This window comes from Sinocyclocheilus rhinocerous, unplaced genomic scaffold (genome assembly GCF_001515625.1).
Source record: "Sinocyclocheilus rhinocerous isolate Xijiao unplaced genomic scaffold, SAMN03320098_v1.1 scaffold752, whole genome shotgun sequence".
NCBI lineage: Eukaryota > Metazoa > Chordata > Actinopteri > Cypriniformes > Cyprinidae > Sinocyclocheilus > Sinocyclocheilus rhinocerous.
In genome coordinates, this window is record NW_015639777.1 from 899458 (window position 1) to 913559 (window position 14102).

The following is a 14102-nucleotide window of genomic DNA, read 5'->3' on the forward strand; positions in this document are numbered from 1 at the left end:
CATACAAAATAAAAGTTTTTTTTTACATAATATATGTGAGTGTTCTGTGAATATTTATTATGCATATATAAATACACACACATGCATGTATATATTTTGAAAATATTTATATGTATTTAAATGTACATATGTATATTCATATTAAATAAATAAATTCATATTATTTAAAAATATATTTAATATATAAATATAACATATTTTTCTTAAATATATACATGCATGTGTGTGTATTTATATATACATAATAAATATACACAGTACATACACATATATTCTGTAAACAAAAACTTGTATTTTGAATGTGATTAATCGTTTGACAGCACTAATATAAACCCTCATGTCAACTGGTGGATGATAAAAAGGCCAAAAACATCCCTAATGATACCATAATGATATACATATATAAGAAGTTCCTTAGGCTTATCAAGACTGCATTTATTTGATCAAATACAAGCAATATTGTGAAATATTACAATTTAAAACAACTGTTTTCTATTTTAATATACTTTAAAATATTATTTATTTCTGTGATACAAAGCTGAATTTTCATCAGCCATTTCTCCAGTCTTCAGTGTCACATGATCCTTCAGAAATAAAAATATAATTTTTGAATAAATAAATGCAGCCTTTATGAACATAAGAAACTTATTTAAAAACATGAAAAATCTTACTGATCCCAAACTTTTGAACAGCAGTGTATATTACATTAGTTAAACTAATAATGAATAGTAACAATATTTTAAGATTAGTCATATCAATCTCAGCACTTACAAATTTTTTGCAATTAAGTTTTATTTGTTAACATTAAAATAATGCACTGCGAACAAACATTAACAAACAATGAACAATTCTATTATAATTATATTTTTACTAACGAAAGTTTAATAAATACTTTAGAAAATATATGGCTGATTATTAGTTCATGTTAGCTAATGCATTTACTTTTTAATGTTAACAAATGGTACCATTTTACATTACTGGCCCCCCGACTGAGCCTGGTTTCTCCCAAGGTTTTTTCTCCATTCTGTCACCGATGGAGTTTTGGTTCCTTGTCGTTGTTGCCTCTGGCTTGCTTAGTTGGGGACACTTAATTTCCAGCGATATCGTCGACTTGATTGCACAGATACTATTTAAACTGAACTGAGCTGGATGATGACATCACTGAATTCAATGATGAACTGCCTTTAACTGAAAATTGAAGTGTTTACTATTGTCCTTTTGCATTGACACACTATTTTCCTATTTTGATACTGTAAAGCTGCTTTGACACAATCTTTATTGTTAAAAGCGCTATATAAATAAAGGTGACTTGACTTGACTGACTGAAAGAAGAACGGGAAAAAAGACTAGAAGAATTTCAGGCTCACCCCAGTTTGTGAGAAACTCTGCTGCATAGCGATACAGTAAGTTCATGATCTCGATGACCACAGCGTAGATGATACTGGGTACAAACAGCAGAATGCCGGTCGCAAAGTTTGGATTTTCATTGTATATACTTATGGCCCAATTCTCCATGTCAAAGTAAACCATCATCACGTAAAAGGACAGATAGAGGCACAGCAGAACAAAGGGAACCGACACCAAATATATCCTCAACTGCCGCCTGTCATGGGAAAACAAACAGTCAAAACAATTTGAGCATCTAGAACATTTACGATATTTATCATGCTTATATTTGTTTGATGTTGATTTTGGTGCCATTTTTTTTCCAAAACGTGAGAACATTTCAAAATGTGGTACTTTGAGCTAGGGTAGACTGGTTCCTCTCGGCCTGTGATTGGATTAAACCCCAGAGCTCCATGGAATCCAGCCCTCGGTTCTTCAAATGCTTTTTTGCGGCTCAGAGTTCCCCACCCGTATGCTAACGTAGCGCTGCATCTCTTCCACACTTCCAAGAATACTGTAGACCAAACCAGGTTGAAGACAGCAAACAGCACATACTTGTCGTAGTCCTCCCAGTCAAAGAGGTAGTAAGGGATACCAATGAGGGCCATGGGTACCAAGGCAAACGTGAAATACTCCAGAAATCCAAAGTAGAGCGCCAGACCCTCACCAAAGTAATGTCTGATGTCATCTACATCACGAAGGACACAAAGGGAACATCTTCAATTAATATAGCAAAGTGCACTGTGATTTCATTGCATGTGTTTAATGTTCAAAAACATCAGACTTTGAGCTGGTGTATTTTTAAGATGGTGCAAGTACAAATCTGCTTCACTTTACATTTGCATTAAATGAGCAATCAACATTAATCTGAATTCCCACAATAATTCAAGAGAACAGATATAAATCACACACACACCCACCAAATATGACATTCAGCTGTACTTATATAAATTCTTGTGAAATTCTTTTCACAGTAAGTTATATCTGAAAACTGACAATAAAGGCTGGATTTGGGTATAAAGTTCATGCTGCCAGCGCACACAGACAGAGTGACTCACCCAGTGGCTGGAAGGACAATTTGATCTTTTTGTACCATGAGAACGAGAGCCTTTTAAGGTCTTCTTTGTTATGGAGAGGAAAATACTGGACTAGGACACCTTTAGACTGCAACCTCCGCACTGGAAAAGAGTTTACCATCAAAATGTAACTTAATCTTCAAAAATGAAAAAGGAATTGCGAAAAAAACGTGAATAAAAAAATTTACTAAAGCATTATTTTTTTTAAACAGCAAATATGACAATCTGAATGGTAATGTTTTGAATCTAGTTTCAGCTGTTCACCACTATAAGTTTTTTAAAGTTGCTACTTCAAGACAGTTTTATGCTGATATAATACTGACAAATCAAATATTCAAAATTATGTACTCTAAAATGAAATGATGTCAGTGGTTTAAAAATTATGTTTTATTCTACAAGGGATGTGACAGAATAAACCACCATGTTGAGATCACATGACCTGCCAAATACTACTAGCTTATTTCAACATAATATTTAACAGTACATTAAAAAATAACAATATTAATATTCCCTCATTGAATTCAATTTCTGAATTTCACTTTTGAATTAAGTAAATAGTAACCAAGTAATCAAAAACATGTGCACCAATAATATTTTAGCGCACAGAAACGTGACCATTGGTTAACAGCACTGGTTTTCACAAATTTATCAGCAATTTATTACATTTTGATTAAAGATTATGAGGATGAACAATTTTTAGGAATAAGATGCACAGATGAATAACACCCAGAACATGTAAATGGGGTCAATTTTGATTTCAAGTTGACTTTAAGATACAAACAAACAGAACAATGTTGAAAGCATCAAAGAGCCAAAATGTTTACAACTATCTGGAAAAATTGACAACGGGCTTACTATATTTGATTATTTTAAACCGGAATAGAAGCATTTTACAATAAAAATACACACAGCAACTTTAATGTTTTAGTTACTGTATTCATCTAATGCAGCTGGTGATAGACATACACTTACCAACTGATTTTCCAGGGTAGAGCTTAACCTTAGGGTATCCAGGAACATGCTCTTCATTCTTAGCCCTAAGTGTGTCCAACTCATGTTTGATAATGTATTGACACTCGGCATCACTGAGAAATCCTTCACCATCTCCTATGAGCACAATGCAACAGTATTATAGAACAACCTGGACCAATACAGTTACTGTATTGTATCCTAATACTGTATCCCTGTTAGAAAAATCAGTCACACTTTAGTTTGGGGGCCAGTTCTCCCTATTAACTATGGCTTTTGCCTCAATAAACTCCTAATTTGCTGCTTACAGTATTAATAGTTAGTAAGGTAGTTGTTAAGTTTAGGAATGGAATACGATTAAGGGATCTAAAATATGAGCATGAAGAATAAGGCATGATATGTGCTTCAGAAGTACTAATAAATAGCCAATATGCTAGTAATATGTATGCTAATAAGCAATTAGTTAATAAGGAGAATCGGTCCTTAAAATAAAGCATTTTTAAAGAATCAATATCTCGTTTCTACCTAGTCATATAAACATGAAGTCTTTAAAATTAACTAATGAAGTTGAAATAACAAAATATAACAGACTCCTCATCTTTGGTTATAGCTAAATCTCACCATAAAAGTCTTTGAAGCTTTCTCTGTTGGCATAAGTGAACCCTCGCATTGTCCCATCTTGAAATTCCTTAAATAACCCTACATCCTCAGCTCCTTTCAAGAGCCTCTGCAATGTGGAGCCCACCACAAAGACATTTGGATTAGACTTCTGACCATCCTGAGCTGGAAACAGGAGCTGATCCACCAACAACTCTGCTCCTGTAAATAGAATCACAGTGTTAGGAAATACACATTTCACCAGGTCAAATCCCCCCCCAAAAAAATAAATGTGCATAAAATTTGGCAATAAAAATAGACTAAGCCAATATCCTATCATAATACTAAAGGGGTTCTTAAAAATGTACTCTTTGTATTTATGTTGGTTTCATTTGGTTTAAAAAAAAATCTTAAAGAAAAAAATCAAAAAAGTATTCATTTGTAAACATTATTATACTTGCCTTATCAGGCAAAATAATAGATTATCTGATATTTTAGGAGACTTTTTGACCTTGACACATTTACATTCATATTTATACATATATCCTTACAAATAAGGAAGATTACAAGCAATTTGTCATAGAGCCAGCAATATTCATAGTACACAACTGCATGTTTAGTGGAAATCTAATTTAACCTCATCACAGCACTGAAACAGCTTTGTTAAAAGTGATGAATGATTTGTTACTTGTGGCTGATTCTGGTGAAAATGCAGTTTTGATTTGACTGGATCTGAGCTCCGCTTTTGACTTGGTAAATCACAATATCTTTTGTCTCACCTTGAACATTGGGTAGGCATTAAGGATATGGCATTACTGTGGTTTGAGTCATATCTTAAATCCAGGACATTCTCAGTGGCTATTGGCCAGTTTTTCTCATCATCTGTTTCTCTCTCCTGTGGGGTTCCTCAAGGGTCAATTTTGGGGCCATTACTCTTTAATCTGAACATGCTTACACTCAGTAATATAATTATGAAATATAAAATATATTTTAATTTCTATGCTGATGATTCTCAGCTATGCATTCCATTAAAATCTAGACATTCTCTGCAGCCTCTCATGGACTATCTTGAGAATATTAAATGCTGGATGGCAAATAAAAATAGGTGTTATCTTTGACTCTGAGCTTTGTCTTGAAAAGCAAATTAGCTCAGTTGTTAAAAAACGGCTACGATCAATTGAGAATAATTTCCAGACTTAAATCGACACGTTACTTTTTAAGATTTGTAAAAATGACTTCTAAAAGAAATTCATGCATTTATCACATCACGGCTGGACTATTGTAATTCTTTATACCTTGGTCTCTTCCAATCTTCATTGGCACGTTTGCAGATGGTTCAGAATGCAGTGGCCAGACTGTTAACTAGTGCAAAAAAAGGTGATCATATCACTCCAATTTTAGTTTCCCTTCACTGGCTTCCTGTCCTTGTTAGAATTCAATTCAAAATCTTGCTGATTGTTTTTAAAGCTCTTAATGAACAAGCCCCATCTTACATCTCTGATCTTATTTTTTATTTATTTTTTTATTATTCAGCTCCTAAGTCTCTCAGATCTGCCAACAAAGCTCTTTTACATGTTCCACGGTCACGACTTAAATTGAAAGGTGACAGAGCCTTTGCAGTTGCTGTTCCACGGTTATGGAATCAGTTGCCGCCTGACATTAGGAGTGCTTCTTCTATTTCTGATTTAAATCTAGACTTAAGACGCATCTTTACTCTGTAGCCTTTCCTGATTATTAAATTATAGATTAGTAACTGATATCTTTGATTTTTACTCAATTTTATTTTATATTTTACTGTATTTTATAATTGTTTTGTACAGCATTTTGGTCAGCGTAAGTTGAATTTAAATGTGCTCTATAAATAAAATGTACTTACTTACTAGTAAACAAGATAAATCAGCGGTGAAATACAGAAAAGAAAAGATGTTTGTGATGGTCTCAGTAGATTGGGTGGAGGTTCCTCCAGAGAACAGTCTTGAGGGAATCATTTCCTGTTTTATGATTTTTTTTTCTGCATTCTGGTTACATCACATGACATATTTTGAAATAATAATAATAATAATAATTTATGCATTTAGCAGACGCTTTTATCCAAAGCAACTTACAGTGCTGAGCAATCAACATTAATCTGAATTCCCACAATAATTCAAGAGAACAGATATAAATCACACACACACCCACCAAATATGACATTCAGCTGTACTTATATAAATTCTTGTGAAATTCTTTTCACAGTAAGTTATATCTGAAAACTGACAATAAAGGCTGGATTTGGGTATAAAGTTCATGCTGCCAGCGCACACAGACAGAGTGACTCACCCAGTGGCTGGAAGGACAATTTGATCTTTTTGTACCATGAGAACGAGAGCCTTTTAAGGTCTTCTTTGTTATGGAGAGGAAAATACTGGACTAGGACACCTTTAGACTGCAACCTCCGCACTGGAAAAGAGTTTACCATCAAAATGTAACTTAATCTTCAAAAATGAAAAAGGAATTGCGAAAAAAACGTGAATAAAAAAAATTACTAAAGCATTATTTTTGTTAAACAGCAAATATGACAATCTGAATGGTAATGTTTTGAATCTAGTTTCAGCTGTTCACCACTATAAGTTTTTTAAAGTTGCTACTTCAAGACAGTTTTATGCTGATATAATACTGACAAATCAAATATTCAAAATTATGTACTCTAAAATGAAATGATGTCAGTGGTTTAAAAATTATGTTTTATTCTACAAGGGATGTGACAGAATAAACCACCATGTTGAGATCACATGACCTGCCAAATACTACTAGCTTATTTCAACATAATTTTTAACAGTACATTAAAAAATAACAATATTAATATTCCCTCATTGAATTCAATTTCTGAATTTCACTTTTGAATTAAGTAAATAGTAACCAAGTAATCAAAAACATGTGCACCAATAATATTTTAGCGCACAGAAACGTGACCATTGGTTAACAGCACTGGTTTTCACAAATTTATCAGCAATTTATTACATTTTGATTAAAGATTATGAGGATGAACAATTTTTAGGAATAAGATGCACAGATGAATAACACCCAGAACATGTAAATGGGGTCAATTTTGATTTCAAGTTGACTTTAAGATACAAACAAACAGAACAATGTTGAAAGCATCAAAGAGCCAAAATGTTTACAACTATCTGGAAAAATTGACAACGGGCTTACTATATTTGATTATTTTAAACCGGAATAGAAGCATTTTACAATAAAAATACACACAGCAACTTTAATGTTTTAGTTACTGTATTCATCTAATGCAGCTGGTGATAGACATACACTTACCAACTGATTTTCCAGGGTAGAGCTTAACCTTAGGGTATCCAGGAACATGCTCTTCATTCTTAGCCCTAAGTGTGTCCAACTCATGTTTGATAATGTATTGACACTCGGCATCACTGAGAAATCCTTCACCATCTCCTATGAGCACAATGCAACAGTATTATAGAACAACCTGGACCAATACAGTTACTGTATTGTATCCTAATACTGTATCCCTGTTAGAAAAATCAGTCACACTTTAGTTTGGGGGCCAGTTCTCCCTATTAACTATGGCTTTTGCCTCAATAAACTCCTAATTTGCTGCTTACAGTATTAATAGTTAGTAAGGTAGTTGTTAAGTTTAGGAATGGAATACGATTAAGGGATCTAAAATATGAGCATGAAGAATAAGGCATGATATGTGCTTCAGAAGTACTAATAAATAGCCAATATGCTAGTAATATGTATGCTAATAAGCAATTAGTTAATAAGGAGAATCGGTCCTTAAAATAAAGCATTTTTAAAGAATCAATATCTCGTTTCTACCTAGTCATATAAACATGAAGTCTTTAAAATTAACTAATGAAGTTGAAATAACAAAATATAACAGACTCCTCATCTTTGGTTATAGCTAAATCTCACCATAAAAGTCTTTGAAGCTTTCTCTGTTGGCATAAGTGAACCCTCGCATTGTCCCATCTTGAAATTCCTTAAATAACCCTACATCCTCAGCTCCTTTCAAGAGCCTCTGCAATGTGGAGCCCACCACAAAGACATTTGGATTAGACTTCTGACCATCCTGAGCTGGAAACAGGAGCTGATCCACCAACAACTCTGCTCCTGTAAATAGAATCACAGTGTTAGGAAATACACATTTCACCAGGTCAAATCCCCCCCCAAAAAAATAAATGTGCATAAAATTTGGCAATAAAAATAGACTAAGCCAATATCCTATCATAATACTAAAGGGGTTCTTAAAAATGTACTCTTTGTATTTATGTTGGTTTCATTTGGTTTAAAAAAAAATCTTAAAGAAAAAAATCAAAAAAGTATTCATTTGTAAACATTATTATACTTGCCTTATCAGGCAAAATAATAGATTATCTGATATTTTAGGAGACTTTTTGACCTTGACACATTTACATTCATATTTATACATATATCCTTACAAATAAGGAAGATTACAAGCAATTTGTCATAGAGCCAGCAATATTCATAGTACACAACTGCATGTTTAGTGGAAATCTAATTTAACCTCATCACAGCACTGAAACAGCTTTGTTAAAAGTGATGAATGATTTGTTACTTGTGGCTGATTCTGGTGAAAATGCAGTTTTGATTTGACTGGATCTGAGCTCCGCTTTTGACTTGGTAAATCACAATATCTTTTGTCTCACCTTGAACATTGGGTAGGCATTAAGGATATGGCATTACTGTGGTTTGAGTCATATCTTAAATCCAGGACATTCTCAGTGGCTATTGGCCAGTTTTTCTCATCATCTGTTTCTCTCTCCTGTGGGGTTCCTCAAGGGTCAATTTTGGGGCCATTACTCTTTAATCTGAACATGCTTACACTCAGTAATATAATTATGAAATATAAAATATATTTTAATTTCTATGCTGATGATTCTCAGCTATGCATTCCATTAAAATCTAGACATTCTCTGCAGCCTCTCATGGACTATCTTGAGAATATTAAATGCTGGATGGCAAATAAAAATAGGTGTTATCTTTGACTCTGAGCTTTGTCTTGAAAAGCAAATTAGCTCAGTTGTTAAAAAACGGCTACGATCAATTGAGAATAATTTCCAGACTTAAATCGACACGTTACTTTTTAAGATTTGTAAAAATGACTTCTAAAAGAAATTCATGCATTTATCACATCACGGCTGGACTATTGTAATTCTTTATACCTTGGTCTCTTCCAATCTTCATTGGCACGTTTGCAGATGGTTCAGAATGCAGTGGCCAGACTGTTAACTAGTGCAAAAAAAGGTGATCATATCACTCCAATTTTAGTTTCCCTTCACTGGCTTCCTGTCCTTGTTAGAATTCAATTCAAAATCTTGCTGATTGTTTTTAAAGCTCTTAATGAACAAGCCCCATCTTACATCTCTGATCTTATTTTTTATTTATTTTTTTATTATTCAGCTCCTAAGTCTCTCAGATCTGCCAACAAAGCTCTTTTACATGTTCCACGGTCACGACTTAAATTGAAAGGTGACAGAGCCTTTGCAGTTGCTGTTCCACGGTTATGGAATCAGTTGCCGCCTGACATTAGGAGTGCTTCTTCTATTTCTGATTTAAATCTAGACTTAAGACGCATCTTTACTCTGTAGCCTTTCCTGATTATTAAATTATAGATTAGTAACTGTTATCTTTGATTTTTACTCAATTTTATTTTATATTTTACTGTATTTTATAATTGTTTTGTACAGCATTTTGGTCAGCGTAAGTTGAATTTAAATGTGCTCTATAAATAAAATGTACTTACTTACTAGTAAACAAGATAAATCAGCGGTGAAATACAGAAAAGAAAAGATGTTTGTGATGGTCTCAGTAGATTGGGTGGAGGTTCCTCCAGAGAACAGTCTTGAGGGAATCATTTCCTGTTTTATGATTCCACCAGGCAGTGAAGCAGTCTCGATAAATATTTAAAATAATTATGATAAAAGATACTGCAAAACATCTTTTCAGGAATTCATATGTTAGTTTTATTTTCTTTATTATCACATAAACCCAAAATGGATTTTAAAACAGAACTGAAATTGTAAACATGCTAATCAAAGAAGATGTATATTGAAGTAACTGTTTTATTTACAAATTTTATTTACTTTTGAATAAGCAAGTGTCATGTTGTGTGTCTTAATTTTCATATAAAAACAGCTTCAAATAATAACAACTTATGTTACTAATCTCTTGAAATATTACAGCAGTACTTTATCTTTTATGACAGCTTTATAGTTTAAGTACAATAAAAATTAATTACAGAACTAGTATCCATTTAACATTGTAGTGTCAGACTATTTTAATTAACAAATAGAGCACTGATCAGTTAATATGACACAGAGTTGCTCCATTTTGTCTGTGCAAGCAATATGTATAAAGTAACTTTGCATTTGTGTTTCCTCTACAGGCAGAATTTGATATTCTATGTCCCTGACCTCTGTGAAGGGCAGGGTTCACGTTTGGTGGGTCACAGTGGTTGAGTAACACTGACAGAGGCCCAAAAAAAACAAAACAATGGATTTCAAACACAGACAACTTTAGAAGACAAGTAGATATTTCAGAAAATGTTCAGTTCCTGTCAACCTCTATCCCTAGATGTTACATGCCAGGGGTCTCACCTCCATTTTGCTGCTTGCCTCTGATCCTGTTTAGTAACCAAGTGATGGCCTCTGCTTTAGTGTCATCAGCAAGCTCCAGGACCACCAGAGGGGTGAACGAAGAGACATCACTGTCAGAAACCGACAAGCCTAGCTGCATTTTTTCTGGTCCCTGTGTTACACACAGATGAAAAGAGGCAAGGGGCAAAAAAAATGTATAAATAAAACATATCACTCTCCTCAAGATTCAGATACAGAAGATACAGGGTGAGATTTTACTTCAGAGCAGATGAAACACCACAAGTAACACCACACAATTCACACTTTGACGAGCGAGCCTTATTTGCATCCATAACTGCTTATGAAAATGTTTTCCTGTTACTCAGAAGACTCATGCAAATAGGTCATTCTTACTAATAGGTTAGAATAAAATTCATGGCTGGTCAAAAATGTCAATGTGTCACATATTGTTTACTGCTTGATGATGAAGACATATCATACAGTATAAAATTCACTATAATATAACTCAATCTTCTAATATATACTACCATTAAAAAGGATCAGTATTTTTTTTTTTTTAAGAAATTTACACTTTTATTTAGCTACCTACCATTGAAAAGGATCAGTATTTTTTTTTTTTAAGAAATTTACACTTTAATTTAGCTACAATGTATTCAATTCATCAAAAGTAGCTTTTGCACTGCTACAAAAAAATAAATAAATAAAATTCAAGCAAAAATTAAGCAGCACAACTGTTTTCAACATTGATAATAATATTAAATATTTATTGAGCACCAAATCAGCATATTATGATTTATGAAGGATCATGTGAAACTGAAGACTGGAGTAATGGCTGCTGGAAATTCATATTTGCCAAAATTGGCAAAATAGAAACAAAAACATTAAAACATCTTACTGACACCAAAATGTTGAACATTACAGTGTATCCATTTTCATAATTAAATGTTAAAAAGTTATTTAAAAGAAAAAAAACATGTAAAAAAAATTCATGTAGAAAAATGAAATGTCCATTTTGTGTGTGGAAAAAATTAGTACACCCCTACATCAACATTGATGATATTAATATTACGTTACATCAAGAGCGAGCCTAATATTAAAATCAAGTTAAACATGTAAAAAAAATTCATGTAAAAAAACTGAAATGTCCATTTTGTGTGTGTGTGTGGGAAAAAATAGTACACCCCTACATCAACATTGATGATATTAATATTACGTTACATCAAGAGCGAGCCTAATATTAAAATCAAGTTTAACAGCAGAACAATAGTAATAGTATAACATTATTAAATGGCTTTCAGCTTCAGGGCCTGGCAAACTTGAATTTCACATTACACCAAGTAATGCTTGGGAAGAATGTGAGAATCCACAAAAGAATGGCTCAGATGAAAGAAATGGAAAAGTCTGGAATGGCCAAGTCAAAGTCCAGACCTCAATCCTCAAGTTGTGATGGGCCATACATGAAAGAAAACCCCTCCAATATCACACAGTTAAAGGTGGGGTAAGCAATTTCTGGTAGCCAATGTTGACATTTGAAATCACCAAAACAAACACGCCCCTACCCCAAAAGGGTCTCGCCCCTATTTTGATAGCTCCGCCCCACACATACGTACGCAACCAGTTTTCTAAAGCATTTTTGAAAAATCGCTTACCCCACCTTTAAAGGAGATCTTAATGGAGGAATGAGCAAAAAAAAAATCTAGTTAGATTTTTTTTTTTATATAGGAATTACAAGAAACACATCAAGAAGCCACTAATGTAGGGGTGTACTTATTTTTCTGCACAGTCAAGTTTCCATTTTTATTCATTATATCACACACACACGTATATATTATGTTTGATGTTTTAATTAATCTAAAAATGCAAAGAGCTTTCTGTGAAGGTTAGGTTTAGGGGTACGTTTGGGGTTAATAGGTAGGAAATATCATTGGTTCAATATAAAAACAATGTAAGTGAATGGAAAGTCACCATAAAGGTACAAAACATATGTGTGTGCATTATTTTGTGTCTGCCTGCTGCTACACAGCAGATATGATTAATAATGCATGTATGCATATGCTAAGGGATCGTCTCTATATATGTTCAACATAACATCAACCATTTGAAGATGCATGCATTCTTAAACATGCAATTCTGGAGAGAGAGAACAAAAAAACTCCAGACAAGTAACATTCCACATTGCACGAAAAGGTGTGGCAAGAAAACCGACAACAAAGAAGATCGCTGTAAAACTACACCTGCAGGAATAACCCAGAGTTTGTGGACATGTCTCTGAAAAAAACAGCATGTGATTCTCATTGCATTACACATTTCTTTGGTTGTCCTGGCTGAATGACAGTCAACGTGGTTTGACTTCGTTGACAGATTATTGGGCGGAGCTAAACATGCATGCTCGACAAGGAAACATACAAAGACAGGCTATATGTGATCCCGTTTACATTTATACGGATAAATAACTCACAAATGCCACTCTTGTTACCACTTTGCAAAGCTTAAATGTTTGTATAGTAACATATTAAAGATACAAGCCGTATGTCAGGCCTGAAACCCCACTGACATGAAAACGATTTCTACTCACAGTGTAGCACGCGCGATCAGCTGTCCGGAAAGCGAAACAGACGTCAGTCCTGCGCTTTAGAGACCCATTCAAGCCAGTTGATTTAAAAACCTTGATTTAATTTGTGTTTAATTTAACTGTATGAGACGGAGAGGTTTAAAGTTAAGGCTGACTTGAGTTCCTCCACGTCATCGAGATGACACAGCCCTAAATCTAGATAACACCCACCCACCGTTCAAACCTGTTATAAACACTTGCATATGCAACTGTAAGTGATTTGTCAACACTGGTTTAATTACGCAGACAACCAGTAGGCCTATATGAACTTGAAATAGATCCTCTTAGAGTTATTCGTGTAAACGCCATACACCGTTATAAATGCGTTTTAGCATCAAAGAAAATAAAAATTATTTTGCGCCTTCAAACAACACGTATGCAGTGAAAACGACTTCTGAACTGTACATTTAACGCTGGTAATAATCACTAGCCAGTTAGGAAGTCTAGATCAGAGTTCACGTTTGATGCTTTATCACGTGATCAATGCTAGTGCTGTCCGATTCGTGAGTGAATCACTCTTTTGAACCGGTTCTTTGTAATGAACCAGTCTGAATTGATTCGCAACCCAGGCTACATGCAAATCTCAAGTTATTGCTCTGAATTGATTCGCGAATCAGTCTGGATCAGTCAGCCAACAAGGCTTATTAAATGGGTCGTAACTCGGAATGGTTACATTACCGCTATGTCTGGCATATATTTAGGTCAATTTAACTTATGTGTAAACAGTTTACAGAGTTACAATGGACATTGAAATGGTTATGGATGTATTACAAGATAGCAATTACAGATGCACGTATGTATAAATATCAGTTCAAAAGTAGTGCTTTATTT

General features: G+C 33.8%; 1 protein-coding gene across 4 annotated transcripts in view; it reads right to left on the bottom strand.

Annotated features, from left to right (window-relative positions):
* LOC107751882 (anoctamin-10) overlaps positions 1-13707 on the bottom strand; it is a 42561-nt gene extending 28854 nt beyond the window's left edge. For 2 of the 4 annotated variants that reach the window (XR_001641306.1, XM_016567649.1), the window contains exons 1-7: positions 13236-13707; positions 10661-10811; positions 7956-8153; positions 7338-7472; positions 6348-6467; positions 1741-2074; positions 1368-1603 (exon numbers count right to left, since the gene is read on the bottom strand). Coding sequence is in view for 3 of the 4 variants with exons in the window: in XM_016567649.1 (XP_016423135.1) it covers positions 1368-1603; positions 1741-2074; positions 6348-6467; positions 7338-7472; positions 7956-8153; positions 10661-10799 (1162 nt within the window). In the remaining variant the exon portion in view is untranslated. Of the gene's footprint in view, positions 1-1367; positions 1604-1740; positions 2075-2444; positions 2565-3434; positions 3570-4052; positions 4247-6347; positions 6468-7337; positions 7473-7955; positions 8154-10660; positions 10812-13235 lie in introns of those variants that run through there. The other 2 variants (XM_016567650.1, XM_016567651.1) reach the window with 2 other exon arrangements.
* Positions 13708-14102: the final 395 nt, after the last annotated feature.